We start from the raw sequence: 24,029 nt of genomic DNA on the forward strand, positions 1-24,029 counted from the left end.
GTTGCACTGATAATCCATTAAATCGATGGGTGGATCGATCCAAATATCGAAAGTATCGAACCCAACGCAGGTATTGATATCGATGCTAGCGTGATAGGATCAATGCTTTGTTTCTATGCATGTAAATCGCCGAATTGTGTTAAAAAAAAATTTTTTAAGAGGAAGAAATATACCTCAAACATGCACTGTGAAAAATAAAAGTGTTGACTGATAGTGTTGAGTGTCACATTCTTGGCTTTTTTAAATTTTATTTATTTATTTAAAAGCCTACCAGCACATTTAACAACAGAAGGTGACCCAGTGCTTTAAAGACGGGCATATTTACCTGCCAGCTTTAAAATAAAACCCTGTTTCAAAATACACAAAAAGCTGAAAAGTTTGTTTTATTGTATTAACTCATTGTGATCATTAAAGTCAGTTCCGAATTTACAAGTTGATTACAATTAATCTTAGATCGATGCTTTTAAAACTTGAAATTATCGGTATTGGCAGTACTGGGCCTGTATTTATTTGGTATCAGATCAGATGAGATTAACCAGAAGTGCTAAAACCCACAACTACCACTTCTTCCTCATACTGCGGGGATTTACCTTCTGCTGACTCGCCTAACAGTTGGAGCAAATATGTCTGGATCACCTTAGATTCACGATGAACCAATCAGAGCCACAGTTTGGCCATTAATATTGTGAGCATGTGTTTATCACACCGAGTCTCATCTGAATTTCTAATTACTGTAACTGAAGTCTTAATGGAGATCTTACTGGGGATCGTTGAGATGAACCATGGTATTGATTGATGATTGGCTGCTGTATTTATTTCAACCAAGCAGTCTGATTTACAGCCCCTGATTTCTCACATAGTAAATGGACATATGCTATAATGATTTATGATTACCTTCAACATGGCAATGATGTAATTGGTTTGCTTGTTATCCAGATTATTCAAACGTCATGCATGGATTAGTAAAAGTGGTCATTTTTTGTAATATCTTCATAAATAAATGTCACATTGAAATAAGAAAAAACAGGGACATCATCTTGATGTTCTTAAAATAATAATATCTGGATCCAAGAAATCAGCTCATGTGTGGCGTGGAGGGGATTTTCAGCCTTGGCAGAGGCAGCATACTGCTGTTGTTGATTAACACATGTGACTGCACGTTTAAATTGATCACACACAATCATTTGTGATCACACAGAGCCTGTCAGAAGCGTACATCCAGCTGCAACCACTCATCTTGACCATTGTCATAGGCAGTAACCAAGTTCCCTTTTAGGGCATGTATTCTGGCAAGTTTTTCCATGGCAGGACAAATATGAGTTTCCAGAGGAAATCTGCACATTCACATTGAAAAACTAGGGACTCCTCTGTAAACTTTCCCCACACTTTCTCATTCTGTGTCATCCTCTGGGACAATGAAGACTGAGGTCTTTCACAAGTTTAAAGAAAAACTCCCTGGGCTAAAGCTAAAATAAGGCAAAGGTCCAGCTGTAAAGCCTTTAACATTTGCACAAATTGCAACACACAGACACACGTGCACACATTCAGCCCCCTCCTTTTGGCAGCAACAGCTCTGATGTCATCAGCAAAAAACTGGAAAAACGGAGCGAAAAAACACCCGAATTACTCATTTCCGTAGAATGTGACATCATTCTGTGTGTGTGTGTGTGTGTGTGTGTGTGTGTGTGTGTGTGTGTGTGTGTGTGTGTGTGTGTGTGTCCAATTCACCCCTGCAACGGTGAATTGGATAAAGTGATTAAGAAAATGGATGGATGGATGGATGGATGGATGGATGGATGGATGAATGTATTTATGTATGTATGAATGTATTTATGTATGGATGGATGGATGGATGGATGGCTGGATGGATGGATGGATGAATGTATTTATGTATGTATGTATGGGTGGATGGATGGATTGATGGAGGGAAGGATGGATGGATGGATGAATGTATTTATGTATGTATGTATGGATGGATGGAGGGAAGGATGGATGGATGGATGGATGGATGGATGGATGGATGGATGGATGGATGGAGGGAAGGATGGATGGATGGATGGATGGATGGATGGATGAATGTATTTATGTATGTATGGATGGATGGATGGATGGATGGATGGAGGGAAGGATGGATGGATGGATGAATGTATTTATGTATGTATGTATGTATGTATGGATGGATGGATGGATGGATGGATGGAGGGATGGATGAATGTATTTATGTATGTATGTATGTATGGATGGATGGATGGATGGATGGATGGAGGGAAGGATGGATGGATGGATGGAGGGAAGGATGGATGGAGGGATGGATGGATGGAGGGAAGGATGGATGGATGGATGAATGTATGTATGTATGTATGTATGTATGGATGGATGGATGGATGGATGGAGGGAAGGATGGAGGGAAGGATGGATGGATGGATGGATGGATGGATGAATGTATGTATGTATGTATGTATGGATGGATGGATGGATGGATGGAGGGAAGGATGGATGGATGGATGAATGTATTTATGTATGTATGGATGGATGGATGGACGGATGGAGGGAAGGATGGATGGATGGATGAATGTATTTATGTATGTATGTATGGATGGATGGATGGATGGATGGATGGATGGATGGATGGAGGGAAGGATGGATGGATGGATGGAGGGAAGGATGGATGGATGGATGGATGGATGGAGGGATGGATGGATGGATGGATGGATGGAGGGAAGGATGGATGGATCGATGGAGGGAAGGATGGATGGATGGATGGATGAATGTATGTATGGATGGATGGATGGATGGATGGATGGAGGGAAGGATGGAGGGAAGGATGGATGGATGGATGGATGGATGAATGTATGTATGTATGTATGTATGGATGGATGGATGGAGGGAAGGATGGATGGAGGGAAGGATGTATGGATGGATGGATGGATGGAGCTATTAACTGATCAGAGGAATGGATGTGAGGCTCATGTTTCCTGCTTATCTTATATTTTTCTTATATTTATTCATTTTCAATGTAACCATAAATCAGCCAAGTCAGGCCCGTTGTGCTTTTAGAAGATGTTGTTTCTGTTTTAAGAGAAACTCTGTCAGGGGCAGCGTTTTCCCTTATCAGCCTCCACTTAACTCTGTCCTGCTTTCAGCCTGCTGTAGGTCAAAGGTCACTTGCTGTTTTAATTCTGATCATTGCTGATAGTATAAACTCACTGTCAGGAGTCATGCTCACACTGACTGAAAACATGTCAGCAGCCCCGCTTTAACTTTAGGTCACTGTTACTGTGACGCTCTCTGATTGGCTGTCAGTTGGTGAAAGGAGCCTTTGTCTCTTCTTTGGCTTTACGTCTTCTTGTAAAGATGAGAATATTCTGTGCAGTGAGAAATCTGAAGCTTTATTCATCTTTGCAATATTTAAATACAGTTGGATCTCTGAGTCGACTGTAGACGTGCAGGAAATATTTAGTTTGGGTTGGGTTTGTGTGCTGGCGTCACTCATGCCTTTAACATTACATGTTGTTTTATTGTGGGTGGGGGGTTAACAGTTTGTCTGGTGTTTTTGTCTGTATGTACAATGTTTTTTAATTTCAACTTGAAAATGTCCAAACAAGGGAAGCTGTGTTTTATCATTCCCCAAGTGACTCGAATTCCCTTTCGTCCGATTTAAGATTGATATATGAGTATGTTTGCAACTCAAACTTTCAGTAAAACGCATTCATACGGACTTCTGCTGTGTAACATTTATTTAAATGCCCTCTGTGAACTTATATCTGCTGATAGAATCTCACTGCAATAATATTCACCATCAGGATCTTGTTATTGTAAACCACAATGTTAAACAGTGTCTCAGATTTGACATTTAAGAAGATGACTGTCTTTCTTACTGATGTGGTTTATTTATTCTCGCCAGAATTCTTTAACAGTGAATCAGATAGACATGCACCATCTGTTGTGTTCCCATACACTAATTAATAATGTTGTACAAATACAGAAGTGTAAATAAGAAAATAAACACATATTTTTAGAATTACATAACAGCCCATTTTTGCTGGCCAGGGTTCAGAGAGCTTCCACGTTTTTTTGTTTTAGCAATATGTTCATCTACCGAGGACTTGTCTGTAAGTTTGGTGCTTTTGTGTGTTGAGACTGGTTCTTAAGGAAAGTTTGACATAGCCAAACTTGGCTGGCTCAACAAATCCTAAAACGGCACTCAGATAACCACCATCTGTGAGAGCGCTATCTGTTAACTCTCCACCTCTGTGCACGCTCACATACAACATGAATCAACCGGATGCCGTCGACTTCAATCAGCGCTCCGCTTTCTAGCATAAGAAAGGCATTAGCCTGCATACATTGAAACTTTCAAAGCTTCACATTGTTGTCACACAGGTCTGATACTGTCTCACATCCTGCTCAATAAGACGTGAAGATAACTAACTTTTTGTCACCTAATCAGTGCTTAAAATCTTATCTTCTATAGCTGCAATTCCAGGAATGAAGACTTCAAGACTTAGCATCAGATTAAGGTCAAGCATGAATATGCATTTATACACAATCACCAACTGAAGACATGTAAATTCATTGGGCAGAGCGACACAGTTTGCACTGCTGTAACATAATAGCTGAGCTGATATGACTTAGCTTCCCCTCAGCAGGTTTCTGCAAAAGTCCTTTATATTTAGTTTCTTTAGCAATTCCTTTCCTGCCTTTCCTGACACCTTTCAAAGTTTTTCTTTGGGCACTGGCTGCCTTTTCGCTCATTTACAGTCCCGTCCTTGTACGTTACCGTTTTCAGTGAACTTTTTGTTTTGTTTGTTTGTTAGTTAAGCCACTTAAAAATGGGGCTTCTAACTCAAGTGATGAACTGAAAACAAACAGCTAGCAGCCTGTCACAGCCTGTTTCTTTAGTTGTCTATGAAAAATTCCAAAGGTAACAAAATTTCACAGCACAAAATAGTTTTTTTCCTCACCAACACCTGGCATATTTCAATATGGTGTGCAGTTTGGCCTCAAAAGACAAAATAGGAAACTGGACAGGTGGCAGGCCTAAAGTGGAGGTGGTATTGGAGATCTGGTTAAAATGAATGAATCTCTTTGTACTCCCAAAGGTTGATTCTGTTCATCTGGACGTAACGTTTTCAGTGGGAGAAGCATCTCATTTGAATAATTTGTTGGATGAAGTTGAAGTTGAACACCTTCAACTTCATTGTTTGAAAATTTGGAGGTCTTTGCAATATTATTCCACGAAGGAGAGATAAGTTGAAGGAACTAGATAGGATTTATTGAAATGGATTGATATGTTTAACCTGTAATGTGAGATAGCGTCAGAGAAAAATGCCTGATTTTACCTACACTCAGCTCCAGGATAGCTTTTTAGCTCAGAAATGGGATGGAGATGGAAATACAGACTTCCACACCGGTGCTTAGTAAGAACAATACAGTGGAAAGTCTTGCTGCGATGACACTGTCACCATCTGTGTCCAAATCTCAAGGCAAGAATAACAAAGAAGCCCGGAACCACATTGTGGGGCTTTTCAACAACTGTCATCAAAAGAGAAATCAAAGCAAAACCAAAACTGTGCAAGTTTGGGTCCGTAGCAAAACCACAAAGCTGCAAGTATGTGCAAGTGAGCAATCCAAAAACAGCAGCACAAAGGAGGTGCTCAAAGAGGCGACCTCGAAGGATCTGTTTAGCTTTCTGCTCTCGCGGGTGGAGTCATTCGGCTCTTTCATTGCACCTCGTATGGTGAAGGTGGAGGTCATTTCTTTCTCGTAGTTACACTGAATGAATGATAGAATATTTAAATTACACATTAAACTGATCAGAATGTATTCTGTTTATCCCTCTTTACATTTGGATATCTCATTATGATTATGACTACATCTCAGTTCACTGACATACAGACCTGCTTGCTTTGCATTTAAAGCACTTTGCGTTACTTTTTATATATTTGGTGTATATTGAGCCCCCTCCTTATGTCCTCCAAATATTTCAACGAATGCAACCTCAGCAGTGAAACAGCATGATTATGGTTCATGAGATGATTGTTTCTGCTCATTGTTCTGGATTCCAGAGACAACAATTCAACCTAATTACACGCAAACACACAACACAGCGAGTCTTTCTGCTGCTGATCCGACATGAACGAGACGGATGGAAACTCATCGCCATCACACGCTAATGACATCAGCACCACGCGCTTAACTTGTCATGAGATTTTACCCACAATGCCATGTGAACAATGAGCGTGTCACTGGATTCGATGACTGAAGCTGTCAGATGCCGGGCAGGATGTTTGACTTATAACCCGCATGGGAAGAGAAACAGACAGAAAGCGATCCGGCGTGTTTATATTCTTCAGAGGGTCTGCAGGTGTTTGAGCGGCAGCACTCACATTTTCATTTGATGGTTTTTCAGCTTCGCTTCACATGTTTTCAATCAGCCGAGATGGCCAAGAATGCAGACCGCAGAGTCAACCGTAGCCTTCAAAATAAATGGATCTATGGGAGAAAGCTGTATTTTCAAAATAAAAGTCCTTAAACGGTGGGAAGTCAGCCGTGCTGGAAAAAAACGAGACGCTTCACAGGTTACTCAGTGTGCAGGTTTAAAGATAGTTTGTTTTAGAATAGTCTGCTACCGTGCTGCACCACAACCATCAAGAAACATCTGCATATGCTCAGTGCTGACCTCGCTCGACCTTAAACAGATGTTTGTGGTTAAGCCTCTATGCTGCAGCTGACCAAGTGAAAAAAAACTTTAAAAAAAGGTTCCTTCAGAAACATAAAAAGTAATCCACCCTCAGCGGTGCAATGAGAACATTAACATCAAAGTATAGTCGAATAAGGCAACGTAATATATCAAAAACTCCTCTGTAGCTCAAACAGTAAGAGGTCACAGGGTATATTTGAAGTATGAATGAAGTTACCACAGGAAAGTGATTGGAAAGTTTTCCTTTTATGGTTCATTATGTTTGCACTTTTTAAATGTTGTCCGTTTACATACGCCATCAGTGTGAAGTTAACAGTTTTTCAAGGTTTTTCTCTTTCACCCATTTGCTCCCATAGTCATGGTGGCGGAGCTGCCATGCATGTGGTTGGGCTAGATTGGGTTTAAACTGCCAACCCTGTGATTAGTGGGCAACCCACTCTGCCCCCTGAAACATGTCTCAGTTTTAAAGACACACTTGTAAAGACGTGAGGTTACAGAGACCTGCTTGATATAAACCAGTGTGTGTGTGTGTGTGTGTGTGTGTGTGTGTGTGTGTGTGTGTGTGTGTGAGTGGCAAGTGTACACAGCTTCAAGAGAAACTATTCTTTTATCATATGCTTGGATATAAAATATATGAAAATACTTTTATGCTTTTGGGGGAATGCACACAATTTAAACATCAAATATCATCACTTAATTTATCTGATCATCACCAGCATCTTATCCAACACTATCTGTAAGAAATATTGCAGAAATATATAGAAATATTATTAAGAGATATTTGAGTTTGTTAGCTGAAAGAATTTGGTCAAGAAAATATTCACCTATTACTCAAACTAACATTTTAAGTTGAACTTAAAGAAGCCAAAAACTGATTATCTGATCGTCACATTACTGTCGTGGTGGTTTTGGTTTCTGTTTGGATTCACAAACCCTCCAGCATGAAATTGTAGTTTTTAATTAATGTCTTCTAGACTTTGCGATTCCTGTTTTGTTTCATTATCATTCTAATAATTTTGAGCTTTAGTTCTCGTTGTGTTATTTGAGTTTCTGTGGCGTTTTGATTACCAGCTTCTGGTTTGTGTCTTCAGTCTTCCCTATCTGTTCCTCTCTCGTTGTCTTATCTTTCTGTGTCTTCGTCCTCCAGCGTTCTCTTGTCTCTGTTTTCATGTTTTATGTGAATCTTCTCATTGGATCCCAGTTTAACTTTAAAGGTTAGTTATCGTCTGTTTCCTGTGTTGGTTTTACTTCCTTGCTCTGCCTGATTTTTCTGTGTTGAGCTGTGCCTCCGGTCTCCAGTCGCCGAATCAGCCCTCTGCTTTTACACAGTCCTTTCTTCTGCTCGTCAGCATATCTGCTGTTGTTGGTTTGGGGATTTTTGATGGTTTCAAATTTTGGACTTTGTTACTTTGTGTTCAGTCTGAATTAAAGGCTCACCTTTTGTTCTATGTCTGACTTGAGTTCTCTAAACTATGACATTTAGGAACGTTTCCCTTTATTTTATTTTATGATAACGGTATTTCAAGGGAGTGCATGTTATTTTTATGCTTTTGATGTTGCATCGCTCATGTTGGCTGTAAGATTTTGCTTCATTAACGGTTGCCCAAATCATGGGTAAATATTACGTGTAGTACCTCCTTTACAAAGCTCTATTAAGATTCTGCTTGTGGGTTTACTGTTAAACATAGCATTTATGTATGAAAGTGTAACACTGTGTTATGTGCTGTGAGGTCTTAAGGATGTCACAGCACTTCACTCTCAGAGTGCGAGCTTCGTTTTGGTTTCTAGAGTGTCCAGAAGTAAAACAGAGATCAGGCTCCTCTCCTGTGGGACCAGCTCCCAGTTTGGGTTCAGGAGACAGACATCTCTGCTTTAAGATCTTTTTGATAAAGCTTATAGTCGGGGCTGGATCGGGTGATACTGAACCCTCCCTTATCCTGCTATAGGCTCAGGCTGCTGAGGGACTTATCATGATTCACTGAGCTTTTCTCCATCTCTACTCATGTTACATCCACTACTGCATGTCACTGACTTTTGTCTTCTCACTCCTGAGTTTTGTATTCCGTCCTGATTGTTGGGATTGTCTCATTTTGTGATTCTACTGTTATATTTGTGTGTCTAACAGGAACTGGTGTGCGTTTGTGGTCACAAAGACGGTGAGTTGTGTGGTTGAGGATGGAGTTGAAACCTACGTGAAGCCTGATTATCATCCCTGCAGCTGGGGGAGTGGACAGTGCAGCCGGGTGGTGGTGTGAGTACACACTCTCACACACACTCACACACACACACACATAGTGTGTGAATCAGAGTCATCAGTTTGTGCTCGTCCTGGTTCTCTGCAGTTATCGGACCTACATGAGGCCGCGCTACAAAGTCGCCTACAAAATGGTGACAGAGATGGACTGGAAGTGTTGCCATGGTTACAGTGGAGCAGACTGCAACATTGGTCCAGTTGGTGGAGGAGGGACTCAGATATCCACCACCAGACCTCAGCCCGGACAGGGAGGGGGGACGACCAGTGGACAAGGTGGAGGAGGGCATAGTTATGGGGGAGGCAGTTCTGGATCTGGACAGTCTGGAGGAAACGCGGGTGAGTGGATTTTCATTTTGTTCTTTTATTCACATGAAGTTCGGCAGTTTAAAGAAAAGCTGTGGCTGGAGTGCATGAAGACAAAGACGCACATCCTCAGTCCATCTGCTGCACCATGAGATGGGACTGAATGTAGACACTTTAAAAACCAGCGGAGATTCCTTTTATGAGAATTCCCAGTGAGATTCTCCCTGTTCTTAGGATCTAACACGGCTTAACATTCGACACCAGACCCAGATGGACTCAATAAAAACCAGAGCTGAAGCAGGAACTCAATCGTGCACTGAATCGTTCTTTATTTTCTCTCTTTGCTGTCATCTCAGTAATCATCAGCAAGCTGCAGCAAACAGTAGCATCTGATATTAGTCGATCAAAACTAATCTGCAGCCTTTGCTCACTTCTTCTGGTGAGAGCCAGTTCACTTCGTAAATCAATCACTATTCAACCAAACGGCTAAAAGCTGCTCGCAAAAAGGAGAAAATGGAGCTCGGTTCTCAGTAACATAGTGCTGATCACATGTCTCCTTTGTTTTTCAAACAGGGGCACTAGCTTTGCCAGTGAAACACCATCATCTAATTAGTCAGTAAAAGACTTATGATATGATATCTTCATGCAGAAGCATCTTTTTCCAAGAGATGTGAGAAGTGTGAAAGCAACCAAAGCTTGCATTTGTGTAAAAGAAGCAGCTGGTTGTGTGTGACAGTGTTGACTGCTGTCAGGAAGCTACTGCTGGAAATTCTCAGCAGCTGTTTGTTTAATGTGTGAAATAAAAACTATGACTGAAAGTGTCTCTTGGTGCCGTGACAGGATTCTGTCTATTCTAAAGAATGATAAAAATGGAAATAAAAGAGAAACTCTTTTATTTTATTAAGAGTTTCTGTAACCGCTTAATTTCTTTCCTTAACGAGCAGACAACGAGAAGATGAGACAGCTGGAGGAGAAGATCCGCAGTCTTACAAAAAATCTCCAGGACCTTCAGTCCACCATGAGCACCATGAATGAGCGCTTACAGGAGGAGGGCGGCAGGAATGGACTTGGTGGAGGAAGCTCAGGAGGGAGAAACCCTGCGGATGCCGCTCAGCCCGAGATTAAAGAGACGATTCACAGCATTCAGACCAAACTGGACCAGCTGGACAACCGCACACAGGTGAGCTGGTTTTCAGCTTTACTGGGAGGTTATGTGGACTGAGTAAAGAAGCTAAAACAGGAAAAGATGTGTTATGCTGTTTGTGTTTGTGCTGGTGTTTTAATCAGAAACTGTTTCACCTTCAACAGGCTCACGATAAAACCCTGGTCAGCATCAACAACCACCTGGTGAACGGGAAAGGTAATGAGTTGGAGGGAGGTGTGTCTGGAGGATCGTTAAGTGAAGGACGGCTGAACTCACTGAAGGAGGAGATCCTGAGCGAGCTGGAGAGGAGAGTGTCGCTGTCCTGCTCCTCCTGCCAGGTATCAGACAACTTTAATAAGCCGATATTCCAAAATCTTTCTAGCCGGTGTTTTTCAGTAAGATTAAATTCACTGCTGGATGTTTTCAGGCCGGTGTGGAGGATCTGCGCAAACAGCAGCAGCAGGACCGTGAGAGGATTCGAGCTCTGGAGAAGCAGATGAACGCCATGGACGTCCAGTATCGGCAGAGCCTGGACGGGCTGCGGCGGGACGTAGTGCGTTCACAGGGATGTTGCGACATCATCAGTGACCTCCAAGATCGCGTAACTGATGCTGAACGCAAGATCAGCACGGCCTCTGAGAACTTTGATATTCTGCAGAACCGCCTGGACAGGGAGCTCAGCGGACAAGGTGGCACCAGTAGCAGCGAAAACACTGGGTCCAGAGGACAAGGGTTACCTGTTGGTGGTGAAACTGGCGGGCATGGTAGGGATGCCATGATAACAGAGGAACGCCTGAACAACCGATTGAAGGATCTGGAGCGACGGGTCAACAGCACTATGCAGAAAACCGAAGAGAGCTGCTCATACTTGGAGAACGACGTGAAAGACTACTTCCACAGAGAACTGGACGAGCTGAGGTCCGTGTTTCTGGAGCGGTTTGATGACCAGGCCGACAGGATCGCAGACGTGGAGCTGGACGTGGAGCAGGTCAAGAACAGCATACGTGATCATGACAAGCGGCTGTCGAAACTAGAAAACACCACCTCCCAAATGAACTGGAGGCTGGAGAAGTGTGGCTGTGTAGCGTCTGAACAAGGAGGAGGAGGAGAAGGAAGAGGGAGAGGTGACGGGGGATATGGAGGTGGAAGTTGGGGAGCAGGAGGGGGTGGATCAACAGGAGAAGGAAAAGAGGGGGGTAACAGAGGGGATGGAGGTGGGACGTGGGGAGCCGGAGGAGGAGGAGGAGGAAGTACAGGGGGAGGAGGACGCTGGGGAGGTACCGGGGGAGGATTACCGGGAACGGGAGGAGAAAGAGACAATTCAACCAAGAAGTCTCTGGAGTGGAGAGTGGTGGCTAACGAGGATCAGATTCGACATTTCAACACTCAACTCAAAGACCTGTCGATGTCCGGAGACTCTCTGTATGACAAGGTGAGTCATACATCTGGCTCAGCACAACAAATAATTACAGGACAGATTAAGAATTCCTTGCATGTTCAAATAAATGTCCTCTGTATAAACACCTTAACATTATAGCGCATCGACTAGATTGGACTCCTGAGCCAAAGAAAATCATTTTTCACAATAACTCAAAGACTCTTGATGTGCAACTGAAAGTCTTATTATTCAAAATAATGTTATTTTAAAAGCTCCAAAAGGCACCAACAGCTCGAACAGGATTGAGAGGGTGGGTATAGTGACCTCAATTAGCTGACATGAAGTTTAGCAGACAGCTAGCTTTCACGGTCACCTCTGTTAGCATTTCTGTGCTAGTTGAAGTGGTCCCACCCAAAATGCTGTATAACTTTAAACTTTAAAGGGGTTATTAATTAAAAAAAAGACCCCACAGAGATGTTACGAAGAAGTAAGCTAGCTGTATAGACTGACACTATCCGGTCGTTAAGTGATGACGTGACGAATCCTACTTCCAGGCCTAAAGTAGTCTGCGTTTAATATGGCTTTTGTGTTGTTAACATGTTTAATGTTTTGTATTTCCTTCTATTTAATCTCAAAAAGCTCCTAAAACAGTCAGTGATCACTGTTGACCTCCCTCGGCTTTTATTACCGCTAATCATTTATTTAAGCTCAGTTTTTAAAACCTTAGGATGTAACTACAGCCCATCCCATGCAGCAGTATAGGAATGACTAACCTCGTATTGTGGATGGATTATCTCAGTTGTTCTCCTGGCTGAAGTTTGGTCCTTTTACAGCATCCTGCCATGCGATTACATTTGTTCCTGACCACCGAGAACACTCACGTTAACTTTTATCGAGTGGAAAAAAAGTTAGCTTGTTTATATTATGCTAACATAGCTGTGTCGCTAGCGGTCACGTAGCACATCATTATATACCAGCTAGCCAAACTTCAGTAACCCTACAAACGTCACTGCTGTTTAGTTTTCTGTCTTCATTTATGTTGGAAGTGATAACAGAGATGTACGTTTTAATTTGTTTCCAAAACCCCGCAGTCAGGACATGCTATATTGTATTTAGATAGAAGCTAGCGAGCTAACTCCCTGCTAACTTCTAACTCCGTTAAATGTCATAAATTCCATTTTCATGGATGCCTGGATGTTAAACTCAATTGTTACACCTGGTAGAGCAGAACGCTGATCATTTTATTAAAGATGAAAGACTTTAGACAGTTTTTCAACTCTCATTAATGCCATAGTGATCGTTTGATATATGGACCTGCAGCGGAGTTTAGGCCCAGACACGGCTAGTGACGTCAGACTTAACGACCGGATTTATTAAACTGGGCTGTAGACATGTTTTTCTGCTGTAGAGTTGGGAATTTTAACATTGCCTCCAGTGGCCATTCTGAGGAACTGCAGTTTTTTGGCAGATTTTATTTTGTGGGGTTTTTTTATTCCTAAAAGTTGCTGCTTGGTTGGATGTTTTTTATCTTCACCTTTATCTTATTTCGCAAAGTTTGTAATATTAATCAACGCACTTAAATTAAAACTGTGATGTGTGGATTATAAACTGACTTTTGTGTCAAAGAAGCTCAGATTTTGTGACTATGCAGTCATCTCATTTGTTAATATTTAAATCAATAACCAGGTTTTGGACCTGACCGATGACGTCGGTAAAATCAAAGCCCTGACCGGTGATCACGGAGAACACTTTAACCGAATCGTGACAGTGGTGGAGATGCTGGGCGAGGACTGCGAGCTGTGCGGGAAGGTGGAGGAAGAGCTGCAGAAGATGAAGAATTATTCCCAGAATGCGCTATCCAATATTCAGAACCACATCAACAGAATCCAGAACAGACTGGATTCAGAGGGAGACAGCTGCTTCCAGATGTGCTCAGTCCTGCAGAGTGAAGTCAGTGTTCTGAGGGATGATGTCAGGAGGTGCACCAACCAATGCAAGAGCAACCCGGACATGACCACAGGTCAGATCTGTTTTTTGTTTTTTTTAACTTAACCTCATCTCCTGGTAGAACTGGTAGGGATGTAATACTGGGGCAGGAAAGGGTCAGAGTTCAGAGTCTGGACCGCTATAGGGACAAAATTGCCTCTCTTTCTCTGTGTCCTAAATCCTGGACACAGATGGGAGCCACTCGAACACAGAATGTAAAATATGTGAGGGATCTTGGAGAATCCTGTGGGCAGTTTTAATTGTCTGTTTTTCACACAGGGCAGACAGAGCTCTAACAGGATGTCCATGAACAGCTTGTATTGGTCTATTATGTCTGCTCAAAGTTTCTTCTGATGTAATACTCAGGGATTTGCTGGGTGGAATGGGGCATTTTCCTCACTACATTTCTGTCCCTGTGTTAAATTATTTCTATCCCTGGTGGAGATATAAAAATATAAACTGTGATTTTTAGCACTGCATCTTGAAACTGTCTACAGCACAGTCATATCCAAAATTGATTTCCACCCCGTATTCATAATCCTGTGACCGCAGAGATGAGTCTGCAGAAGGAATATTCTGGAGTCTTTTCAGTATGTGGCCAAGCACTGCTGTTTCAGTGTGAAAACTACAGCTAAGTAAAAGATGAATTAAGAGGATTCAGCTATGTCGAATCATCTGCATTTGAATAATCTACAAAGATGAAATGCGTCTTCTTATTTCAACGTGTTGAACTGCAGTTATGCATCAGGGGCATTAGAAGCCTCTTTTATTTGCGTCTGAAGACATGTTATTTGCATGGTTCGCTCTGATGGTGGAGCTGCTGTGATGAGCTGATAGTGAGCTCCTGAGTGCTACCTGACCAAAATACAGTCATTTCTGATACTGATTTTTTCAAGCATCAACATATTTTAAGGGGAAAAAAATCCTGTAAAGCAAAGTTTAATTAAATAGATATTTTTGTTTTTACCACTTGAACACATAATTCATAGGCAAATTCAATCCCCAATAGGTGTTGATCATGCTAGACCTGGTGGCACAGATGACAACAGTGGACCGCTGGATCCTGCGAAGCCTTTAGATGGCCATAGCGTGAATGAAGGCATCAACAATAACCACCTGAAAACGCTGCAGGGCGAACTGTCCAATGTCATCCTCACCTTCAGCTCCATCAACGACACCCTGAAGGGTCTGGAGCACACGGTGCAGAAACACGACAGCGTCATCACGGACCTCGGTGAGCCGAGCTCAGGAACAAACATAGCTTTGCATTAAATGCCTCCAGCTAGTGTTCACTCTGTCACCCTCTAAATCCTGACAGGAAATACTAAGGATAAGATCATCTCTGAGATAGACAAAGTCCAGCAGGAGCTGACAGAGCACATCGAAGACAACCGGAATCGTCTGGATAAGATGGACAGGGACATTCGGCGATTTGAGAGTACAGTGCTTGAGATGGGAGACTGTAAGAGGTCTGGAGACGGGCTTGAGAAGAGGCTGTCGAAGCTGGAGGGAGTTTGCGGACGACTGGATGGGGTCTCTGACTCCATCCTCAAAATCAAGGAAGGTATGGTTCATTTTGATGGTCGTGTCTATAATAATGGATTGCATTTATATAGCGCTTTTCGAGACCCTCAAAGCACTTTACACTTCCACTATTCATTCAAGCTACAGTTGTAGCCACAGCTGCCCTGGGGCAGACTGACGCCATCTCTGGTCATCACCAGTAGGCGGCAGGTGAAGTGTCTTGCCCAAGGACACAACGACCAAGACTGTCCGACCCGGGGCTCGAACCGGCAACCTTCCGATTACAAGACAAACTGCCAACTCTTGAGCCACGATCGCCCCAATGTTTACTACTATGTTTACTCTTCCTTTAAAAAACCTATCATGTGTTTTCATCTTGGACATGCAAATTTGTATTTGAGCTGGTAACAAACACAACATGTGTGCCGGTGTCTCCGTGCCTCACTGAGGTTCAGATGATTCAACATGGAGAACATATTGAAATCGGGTATAAAAAGAAATCAATCAAGGAAAAATAAAAACAGTTTCATCATTCATGAGAAATTGTTTTTCCATGTAGACTTGCATTGTGAATAAGCAGGACAATAATTCAGGAAGAGGAGATTATGTTGGGTTTTTTCTAACCCGTGCATCTGTTAGAAAGGATGTTTACTCCATCTTTCCCTGGTATAGATACTACTCTGAGTTGCAGGTCAGCTAGAATGTTTACCTGTCTGCTAGTTATCACTTCCACTAATTAAAGTAACTACTTTTTGCTAAACATAATAAACCAGATGGATGTAACAGTAGTTCATCTTTGTGTACACTCTATGTACTTACATGTTGCAGGATATATTTACAACACCGGGCTGGCACCGTGTCCTTACTGGGACACTACAGTGCCCAATATGTGCAAATCAAAACTCCAATCGTGCTGCGGACCGACAGCTGATGCAGCTGTGCTCCAGCTGTGTTGCTGTGGTCAGAAAGTGAGTTCTTCAGCTGGAATTCAGAGAAAGTGAGCTTCTCATTTCTCTAGAAACATCTTTCACTGTGTTTTTTCTGTCCTGACGTCTTCAACTGGATGACGTGAGGAAAAAGTTGAGGGTACTGCCGCGTACCAAGTGTGTCATGTTACACGAGAAAGACGAACATATGTTCCTCGTGCTGATTTTGATGTTTTGATGTTTTCCGTGTTTAGGACTGAACAAACACGTTTCGAGTTTGTGGACGTGTGTTTCTGGTCTGAATGACACCGTTATCCGTCATGGAGGTCTGCTGGACTTTATCCAGAACGGCCAGGACGACATCCACAGCAGAGTGAAGAACCTGAACTCGAGCTTGAACCAGGTCTCCCGAGACCTGCAGGGTTTGTCAGAGCATGACCTGACGGGTGAGCTGCTCCTTCCTCTGATTCTGTTTGGGGGGTTTTCAGCTACAGTGTGATTTCTCAGCACAGCTCCCCTCTGATCTGAATAACATGAAAAGAGGGTTGCAGGGTTTTTATTGGCTTGATGTACTGACTTTGTCTTGGGGACCACCAATCATTACAACAGTGCTCTCAGACAGACTTAGATCTCTTAGATTAGATATTTATTAACATCCTGATGTGCTGAAATCCTCACAAGGATATCTAATATAGATAGACTGATGAAAGGTGAAGCTTCTCCGTGTTTACTACAGTTTACCACACGTGAAAGTAAATGTACAGGATGAGCTGCTCAGTTATGTTATTAATATGAAGCGCAAAGATATTTATCAGAGACGTTTGATGAAGTTCCTGAAGTACAGTAAACGTTTTCAGTAACTTTCTGCCCTCTGCAGGACGAATCAAGCAGTACTCAGAATAAACTGGAGGGTTTCACAATAATGATTCAGAAAAAAACACAACGCACGTAAGAAAAAAACTGTGAGAAAGTATGTTCATGGTGTTTTGTTTTCTAGGCCCGGCACTGCTCAGCAGAGGTTTGAATGCTCTTTTGATTTACTCACTAACTGCAAAGCTAAAAGGGAGTTTGTGATGTCATCAGATCCAGAGGAAACTCCAGAGTTTGTCAGATGTACATGTTGTTTGTTGTTCTCTGTTTCCACTTGGAATATGCGCCTGGATTGTGAAAACTAATAATAATAGTAAGAATAAGAATAATAGTAACCACAGCTCCACGTATGAAAAAATAAAAACTTAAATGTGGCATCTTTTCCTTCAAAGGTCACCTCTTTCTGCACCTCTGGACCGCTTCCTGCTCAGCTTCTATTTTTAAATTTTCCTCCTGAAGGCTCATTTTGACCTCATTCCTAGTGCAATTTCACATTGAACGTATTTAGAGAGCATACTTGTAATCTTTATATTAACAAGAAGATCCACCAGGACTGTGCTCTTGTTTTGTTGGCTTCTTTCTTCACATTCGTGGACTTGTGCAGCATGAATTTATCCCCCAGAGTGAAACCTCGAAAGAAGAGTTCATCTGTAATGTTGTGAATTGACTTTGTGTAGCGCGCAAGAAGGCAGAAGGTAAAGTGACTTTTGCCCACCACCTACCCTATTTGCCTATGGCTTCATCCTCTTTTCCCCAAATAAAATTCAGGTTGAAGGGTTGCTGTGAAATCTAAAAATAGCAGTCATGTTGGAGGCGGTGCACGGCTGCTCAAGGAGAGGACCTTGAAGGAAAGATTGCTAGGTTGGAAGAGGCTGCGAGGTTTTTATTTTTACTTTTATAGACAGAGCAGTAGAACTTTATTATTGCACTTTGCAACTTGTAACATTTGTTTTATTTCACTGTCGATCTGTTTGATGATGCATCAGCAGCCAACAAACAACAGCTTGAACTAAACCTGCAGATTTTGTCTTCAGTGTGTCGTCTGTTGTTCCGTGTCATTAAATATTAATGCCAAGTGAGCTGTAAAAAACTGTTTTGAAACTAAACCCTTCAGCTTCCCTTTCTCCAGTGAACTTAATGAACAGTAACGAATGATTGTGCTTGAATTACTGGGTGAATATAATGAAGCTTTCTAACATTTTAAAGTCTGTTGGCTTCATATCCAGTCAAGTCCAGTAGAAGTCTATGATCTCAGGATGACTAAAATGTTACAACAAAGCTGAAGGTTTGTGTCATTGCACAGGCCCACCAGGCCCACCTGGACCTCAAGGACACCCAGGAGAACGAGGCTTCAATGGGCTGCCTGGCCTCCCAGGGCCCCCTGGATTTCCAGGACAACAAGGAGAAATTGGCCCACCTGGTGAGATGGATATTTTACATTTATAGAGTGTGTGATATACAGGAAGACTAAAAGTCGTGAGTAAAGCTATTACTAAGCCAGCTAACATACCTAAAATCATATTTTTTTCACTACTTCCTGTTTGTTTTTTCACATTAAAAGTACAGGCTAAAAGCTCACTACACTCAAAAACAATGATTTTCACCCTTAGTAAACAGTAAGCAATAATTTTGAGCAAAAAGCAACTGAAATATATAAAATAATAAAATTTTCAAATCAAATGTTTAGTTATAAAAACAAATTATCATGAGGAAAAATGGGTTTGGTATAAACTGAATGGGCACCAATCAAGTAAATTTAAATTTACCATCAAGTACTTATGTTTCAAAATTGCACGGACAATTTGCTTGTGATAAAATTAGTTAAAGTCAGCATTTTGGACGTAACATTTGTTTTACTGTAACCTGAAAATTCTTGAGGAAGTCAGAGGCATCATTGGAGGCTGATGAATGTTCATCTTCAGCAAAGCAAACAGCTGACATGTTTCTGTTGTTTGCTTTCTCACTTCTATTTGAAGTTAAACACACTGTTAACTGGTTGCTTTGGGTTTTATTGTTGCACCTTTTTATTATTCCACTAAACATGTCCTCTGGTTTCTTGCAGGTCCCAAAGGGGAAACAGGTACGTCTTTAATTAAGAGAAAAACCGGCTGAAGTAGAAGAACAGTTGTGTGCAGTATTTTCACTGTGATCTGGCTTTTGTTTGTTTTTCTCTGCAGAGCGGTGTGTGTGTTTCTCACTGTGTCTTTGTATCTTCTCAGGCCTTCCTGGTGCTGATGCTCAAATCCCCAAATTGTCGTTCTCTGCTGCTTTAACTGCCCCCATGGACAGAGCAGGAACCATCGTCTTTGACAAGGTCTTTGTCAACGAAGGAAATTTCTACAACCCGAGAACAGGTGAGCACGAACAGAGGCTTGCATCTGCAGGTTGTCCACTAGTCACAGGGTTAAGAGTTCGGACTCTAATCTTCTCCTGGCATTGTGTTGATGTCGATAATTAACCTATAAATTACTTTGATGTTATTTTATGTCCATATTTACTTCCTGTTTGTAATAACTGAAGTAAAGTGATATATTTAAAGGTCAAAAATTAGGATGTTGTTTGATGATCACTGAACTCCAGTTTAGAAACAGTTTCCTAGTTTTGATCAGAACTGAAGCCATCTGCAGCTTAATGAATGTAAAAAAACAACCTGTTACATATTAAACTAATGCATACATTTCCTGGTTGATCTCTGCTTTAATATACTGTGAACCGGTTCCCTGCAGGTATCTTCACTGCACCTGTAGATGGAAATTACTACTTCAGCGCCGTCCTGACAGGTCACAGGAACGAAAAGATCGAGGCAGTCCTGTCAAAGTCGAACTACGGCATGGCCCGCGTGGACTCTGGAGGCTATCAGCCTGAGGGCCTGGAGAACAACCCCGTGGCCGAGGCTAAAGTTAACCCGGGCTCTCTGGCCGTCTTTAGCATCATTCTGCCTCTGCAGACTCAGGACACGGTGTGCATCGACCTGGTGATGGGCAAACTGGCTCACTCTGTGGAGCCGCTCACCATCTTCAACGGCATGCTGCTGTATGAAGACAAGTGAGCATTTATATCGATTTTTTGTGAACAAAAAGGCCTGAGGACCTGAACAGCGCTGTTTAAGATTCATGACAAACCCACAGGAGACGGGTCCATAAAGTATGATGTCACTTCCTAATTTGGGAGTGATCGAGAACTGATGACAGAGTATTTTTCGATGAAGCTTCCTGGTTGATTTCAGCATCAGTATAACGTGTTTTTAACAGATCACACAGACTGCACAGAAAACTTTTTCTTCAGAGGAGGCTTTACGTCACCTCTCATGTGGATGCCAGAGTGGATTTACTATAAACCCAGTCAGCTGATCTGATGTAGTCACATGGTCTGACCTCAGAGCAGCGCTGTGAGAACTGACGTCCCTGTAAACCAGGATAAGCTGATGCCTGCCAGACCTGCTTCCTCCTACTAGAAAACCTCTGGAAACACACCGACGCATGTGGTGAAGAGTTCCAGATTTAACCGTGTAACTTGCTGTTAGTGCCCTCTATAGGCCGCAGAGCTCATTACAGCAATAATGTGAACAAGCATTCTGATGATTTATAGATGATTGGCTGCCACATAAAGTTTTTACTGAGGGCGGTGCTACAGAAAGTTTGTGAAGTCACAAAAATGCTATTAAAGATATCAGTTAACGATCATTAGAGCGGTAGATGTTGAGATAAAGTGGATGTTTATCAAATGTAAGCCCCCTTCTGGGCAAATGAGCATGACTTTAAATGTTAATGCACTGTTACTCGTACCCACCACTCAGTCCACTCCCCCTGTGAAGCGCTTCCTGCCACAACCGCTCCGTCTTGTCCAGATGTTGCTCTGCAGGCATTAGATGCTGACAGATGTAATCAGGTGGTGGGTCAGGTTTTCCACGAGGATGATGTTTAGTGCTGAATAGTGATTTATGAGCCTTCACTCCTGCCCCCTGATGGAGGTTTCCGTCGTCTTTTCTGTTGAGCAGATGTGCTGTTGATTCTTTTTCTTGATCTTCATCATTTTTAAGTGGAAATTGAAAAATGTCATCCCCCAGAAAATGAAAGGATACGTGCTGTTACCTTAAGAGGGGCGAAAACAGAAAGTGGAAAACGGAAATTTTTCTAGCACGCTCTTTGAAATATATTTTTCATTGCTGCAACCAGGTAGATTTAGTGCTTAAAAGGAACAAAACAAAGACTGAAAATAAGCCTCTTAACATGCAAAATTCTTAATTACAGAGAAACAAACTGCTCAGACGTTTCCGTACAGCTGTGCCTGTGACTGGTGAATCTTTGGATATCTGTTATTACTGATGGTGGGATATATCCCATCGCCACCCCAATGCCCTACCCTCACAGGTCAGTGGTCGTCATGGCAACATGAGACGTTGTGACTTTACATACGATGAAAGAAAACCAAAGAAAGCTTTTTTGCTCTGATGCTTTCTAACAGCAGAATGTTTATCTATTTTCAATCTGTGTGGATTTTCTTTTTAAACTGAGATGAGTTCACATTGTGAATGTTTTTATATTAAACAGCACTTTTTCTTGTTTTTATTGTCATTTTTATGTTCTAACAAATATTTATCACAGAATTTCACATTTATGGACAAACGTTAAAGGATGGAAATACTCCGTATTTTCTTACTGTCAAGAAATACCATAAAAGCACAGTGGTGGAAGAAATATTTTGATCCTTTACTAAGTAATAATACCACATTGTACTGTACTTAAGTAAAGAGAGTAACACCACTTGTAAAAATAAAGAATTACTATTAACGAGTCCTGCAGTCTAAATGTTATTTCAGTAAACAGCATTAACTGTCAGCAGACAGATATTGTTTGCTTTAAAACCCAGAAACCAAGCAAACTCTTACAGATGCACGATCTGTTTTTTCTTCGACACACAGAAGGAAATAAATTCATTCGGCATTTTATTACGAGTATAATCCACATTTGGTTCTGTACTTTGTATTTGTGGCAGTGAAAGAACCAGACATTTATTACAGATCATTGTTTACATTAGGATAACATATTTTTTGGTCTCTTGCTCTTATCGTTTGCTTATGCAGACATGGCTGATATATAGAAGAATGCTATGAGGAGTGTATATATAATAAGCTTGTTTATGTTACCTTCGGTTGAACAGTTGTTTAGTGAGCAATGCTTAATTTCTGATAAAGCTTTTAAGATGACTAAAACATAAATGGGCAGATGCACTGGTAAAAAATGCCCATCCAGGGGTCTCAAACTCGCAGCCCGGGGGCCACTTGTAGCCCATGTCACCCCTACTTGCGGCCCGTATTTTGACCTGAAGAAATTTAATTTGGCCGTCGAAGTTACTTTTTTTGTGAGGGAGAATTTGTTTGTTGTTGAGTGCAATGTTAAAATAAGTTCTTTAAAAAGCAAAAAATGATGTAATATGATGGCAACATGATCAGAGAGCACAAACATGTTGAGGGACTGGCTGTGTTAGTTCAGTGAGAGTCAAAAACTAATGTGTACGCTTATGTCTGCATTTTAATTTTGTCAGGTCAGACAATATTTGAAATTTAAACAAAACACTACATTTTCAGAAATATTTGTGGGTGTTTTCTCATTTGTTTGTTTGTTTTTTTGTACTACTTGAAGACAAAAGTGGCCGTGGCCTGCTGCTCGCTTAAGTTTGAGACCCCTCCTGTAGAGAAAGTCCTCCTCAAAACAGTAGCTGTTAGCGGAGGTAACCCCAGCTCTGTGAGTATGTGCATAGCCCTGAATCTGTTCACCCTTGGTTGTGTAGGGTGACATACTGTAAGTCTCTCAGGCCCGGTTCCTGAGAAGGACATCTATGTGTCACTGGATCCAGTAAACCACTGGTGAGGAAGGAACATGGCAGTCAGTTCAACAGTGGGGCTGAGTCATGAGTTGTAATCATATAAAGTATAAAAGATGAGTGTATTGTCCAGCTCCTAACTGTAAAGGCCACATGTGTCTTAAACCTGTGTTTGTTTTAAAGGCCATCAGAGGCTGATACCTGGGGTTGTACAAAGACTTCCAGTATCAGTCTATGAGAGAACAGCTCCTGGCTAAACACCTTCCTGATGGTTTCATTGTTTCAGATCATCCTGAATAAAATATGAAGTTCATTGTGTAAGTTTTGGTTATTCTCAGAGTTATAAACGCTGTGAAAGAAAGACAGAGATGTGGATAATTGTCATGATCCCCGCATCCCGCCAGCTGACGTCTGTCAGACGCTATGTTTTGTTTTTTCCCCTCTCTCGCTTCTGCTCTCTCTTTCTCGCTCGCTCTCCCCTGGCCCACGCACCTGGGGATGATCAGCACACCTGCCGCTGATTAGGACGATTGGCGTGCTACTTAAGATGGCAGACCGGCTCTACTCGTTGCTGGATCGTTGAGCCATCAGTGTCAGTCGCCCTGCTACTTGCAATTTGAACTTGTGAGTACTTCTGAACCTGGAAACTAACCGATTGTCTGTATGTGTGCAGATCTCCCCTGGACCTGTCCCCGTGTAACTGAATGAGCATGAGCACGAGAAGTGGTGGAGAGAAGAGGAGCTGTTTGGGCTTAAGGAAGCTGTGTGGAAAGGATCATATTTTCCAAAAATTAATGTCATGTTGCGTTAAATAAGATGAAAAATTAGAAACTGAAATGTTTTTCCAACCAGAGGAGTCGCCCCCTGCTGCACATTATAAAGAATGCAGGTTTTGTAGCAGCTTCACTTTTCACCTGGAGAGACCTTGGAGGATGTGCCCGTTATTTATATACAGTCTGTGTGGACAGCACGCACTGTTACATGTTTCACCTGTCCTTGAATCTTTGACCTCTCAGCAGATCAATAACACTTTGTTGAACAGCTTCATCTGAGCGTCATTGGTCACTGAATATGATGTGATTCACAGCGGTAACCTGTTTATCTCCACAGCCCACAGA

The 24,029-nt window shown here is 41.9% G+C and overlaps 1 protein-coding gene across 1 annotated transcript in view; it reads left to right on the forward strand.

The window, feature by feature from the left end:
• LOC146718171 (EMILIN-1-A-like) overlaps window positions 1-21,883 on the forward strand; it is a 29,383-nt gene extending 7,500 nt beyond the window's left edge. The window contains exons 2-14 of the mRNA XM_085431137.1: window positions 8,829-8,954; window positions 9,046-9,293; window positions 10,205-10,440; window positions 10,569-10,742; window positions 10,832-11,836; window positions 13,469-13,802; window positions 14,778-15,002; window positions 15,087-15,332; window positions 16,473-16,664; window positions 18,392-18,508; window positions 19,151-19,168; window positions 19,308-19,442; window positions 19,815-21,883. Of these exons, the coding sequence (XP_085287263.1) occupies window positions 8,829-8,954; window positions 9,046-9,293; window positions 10,205-10,440; window positions 10,569-10,742; window positions 10,832-11,836; window positions 13,469-13,802; window positions 14,778-15,002; window positions 15,087-15,332; window positions 16,473-16,664; window positions 18,392-18,508; window positions 19,151-19,168; window positions 19,308-19,442; window positions 19,815-20,137 (3,379 nt within the window). The 3' untranslated portion in view covers window positions 20,138-21,883. The remainder of the gene's footprint in view (window positions 1-8,828; window positions 8,955-9,045; window positions 9,294-10,204; window positions 10,441-10,568; window positions 10,743-10,831; window positions 11,837-13,468; window positions 13,803-14,777; window positions 15,003-15,086; window positions 15,333-16,472; window positions 16,665-18,391; window positions 18,509-19,150; window positions 19,169-19,307; window positions 19,443-19,814) is intronic.
• The last annotated feature ends 2,146 nt before the right edge of the window (window positions 21,884-24,029 follow it).

This window comes from Copadichromis virginalis, linkage group LG1 (genome assembly GCF_057382275.1).
Source record: "Copadichromis virginalis isolate Kocher_CV1m ecotype Utaka linkage group LG1, C_Virginalis_male_GT1.1, whole genome shotgun sequence".
NCBI classification, from domain to species: Eukaryota; Metazoa; Chordata; class Actinopteri; order Cichliformes; family Cichlidae; genus Copadichromis; species Copadichromis virginalis.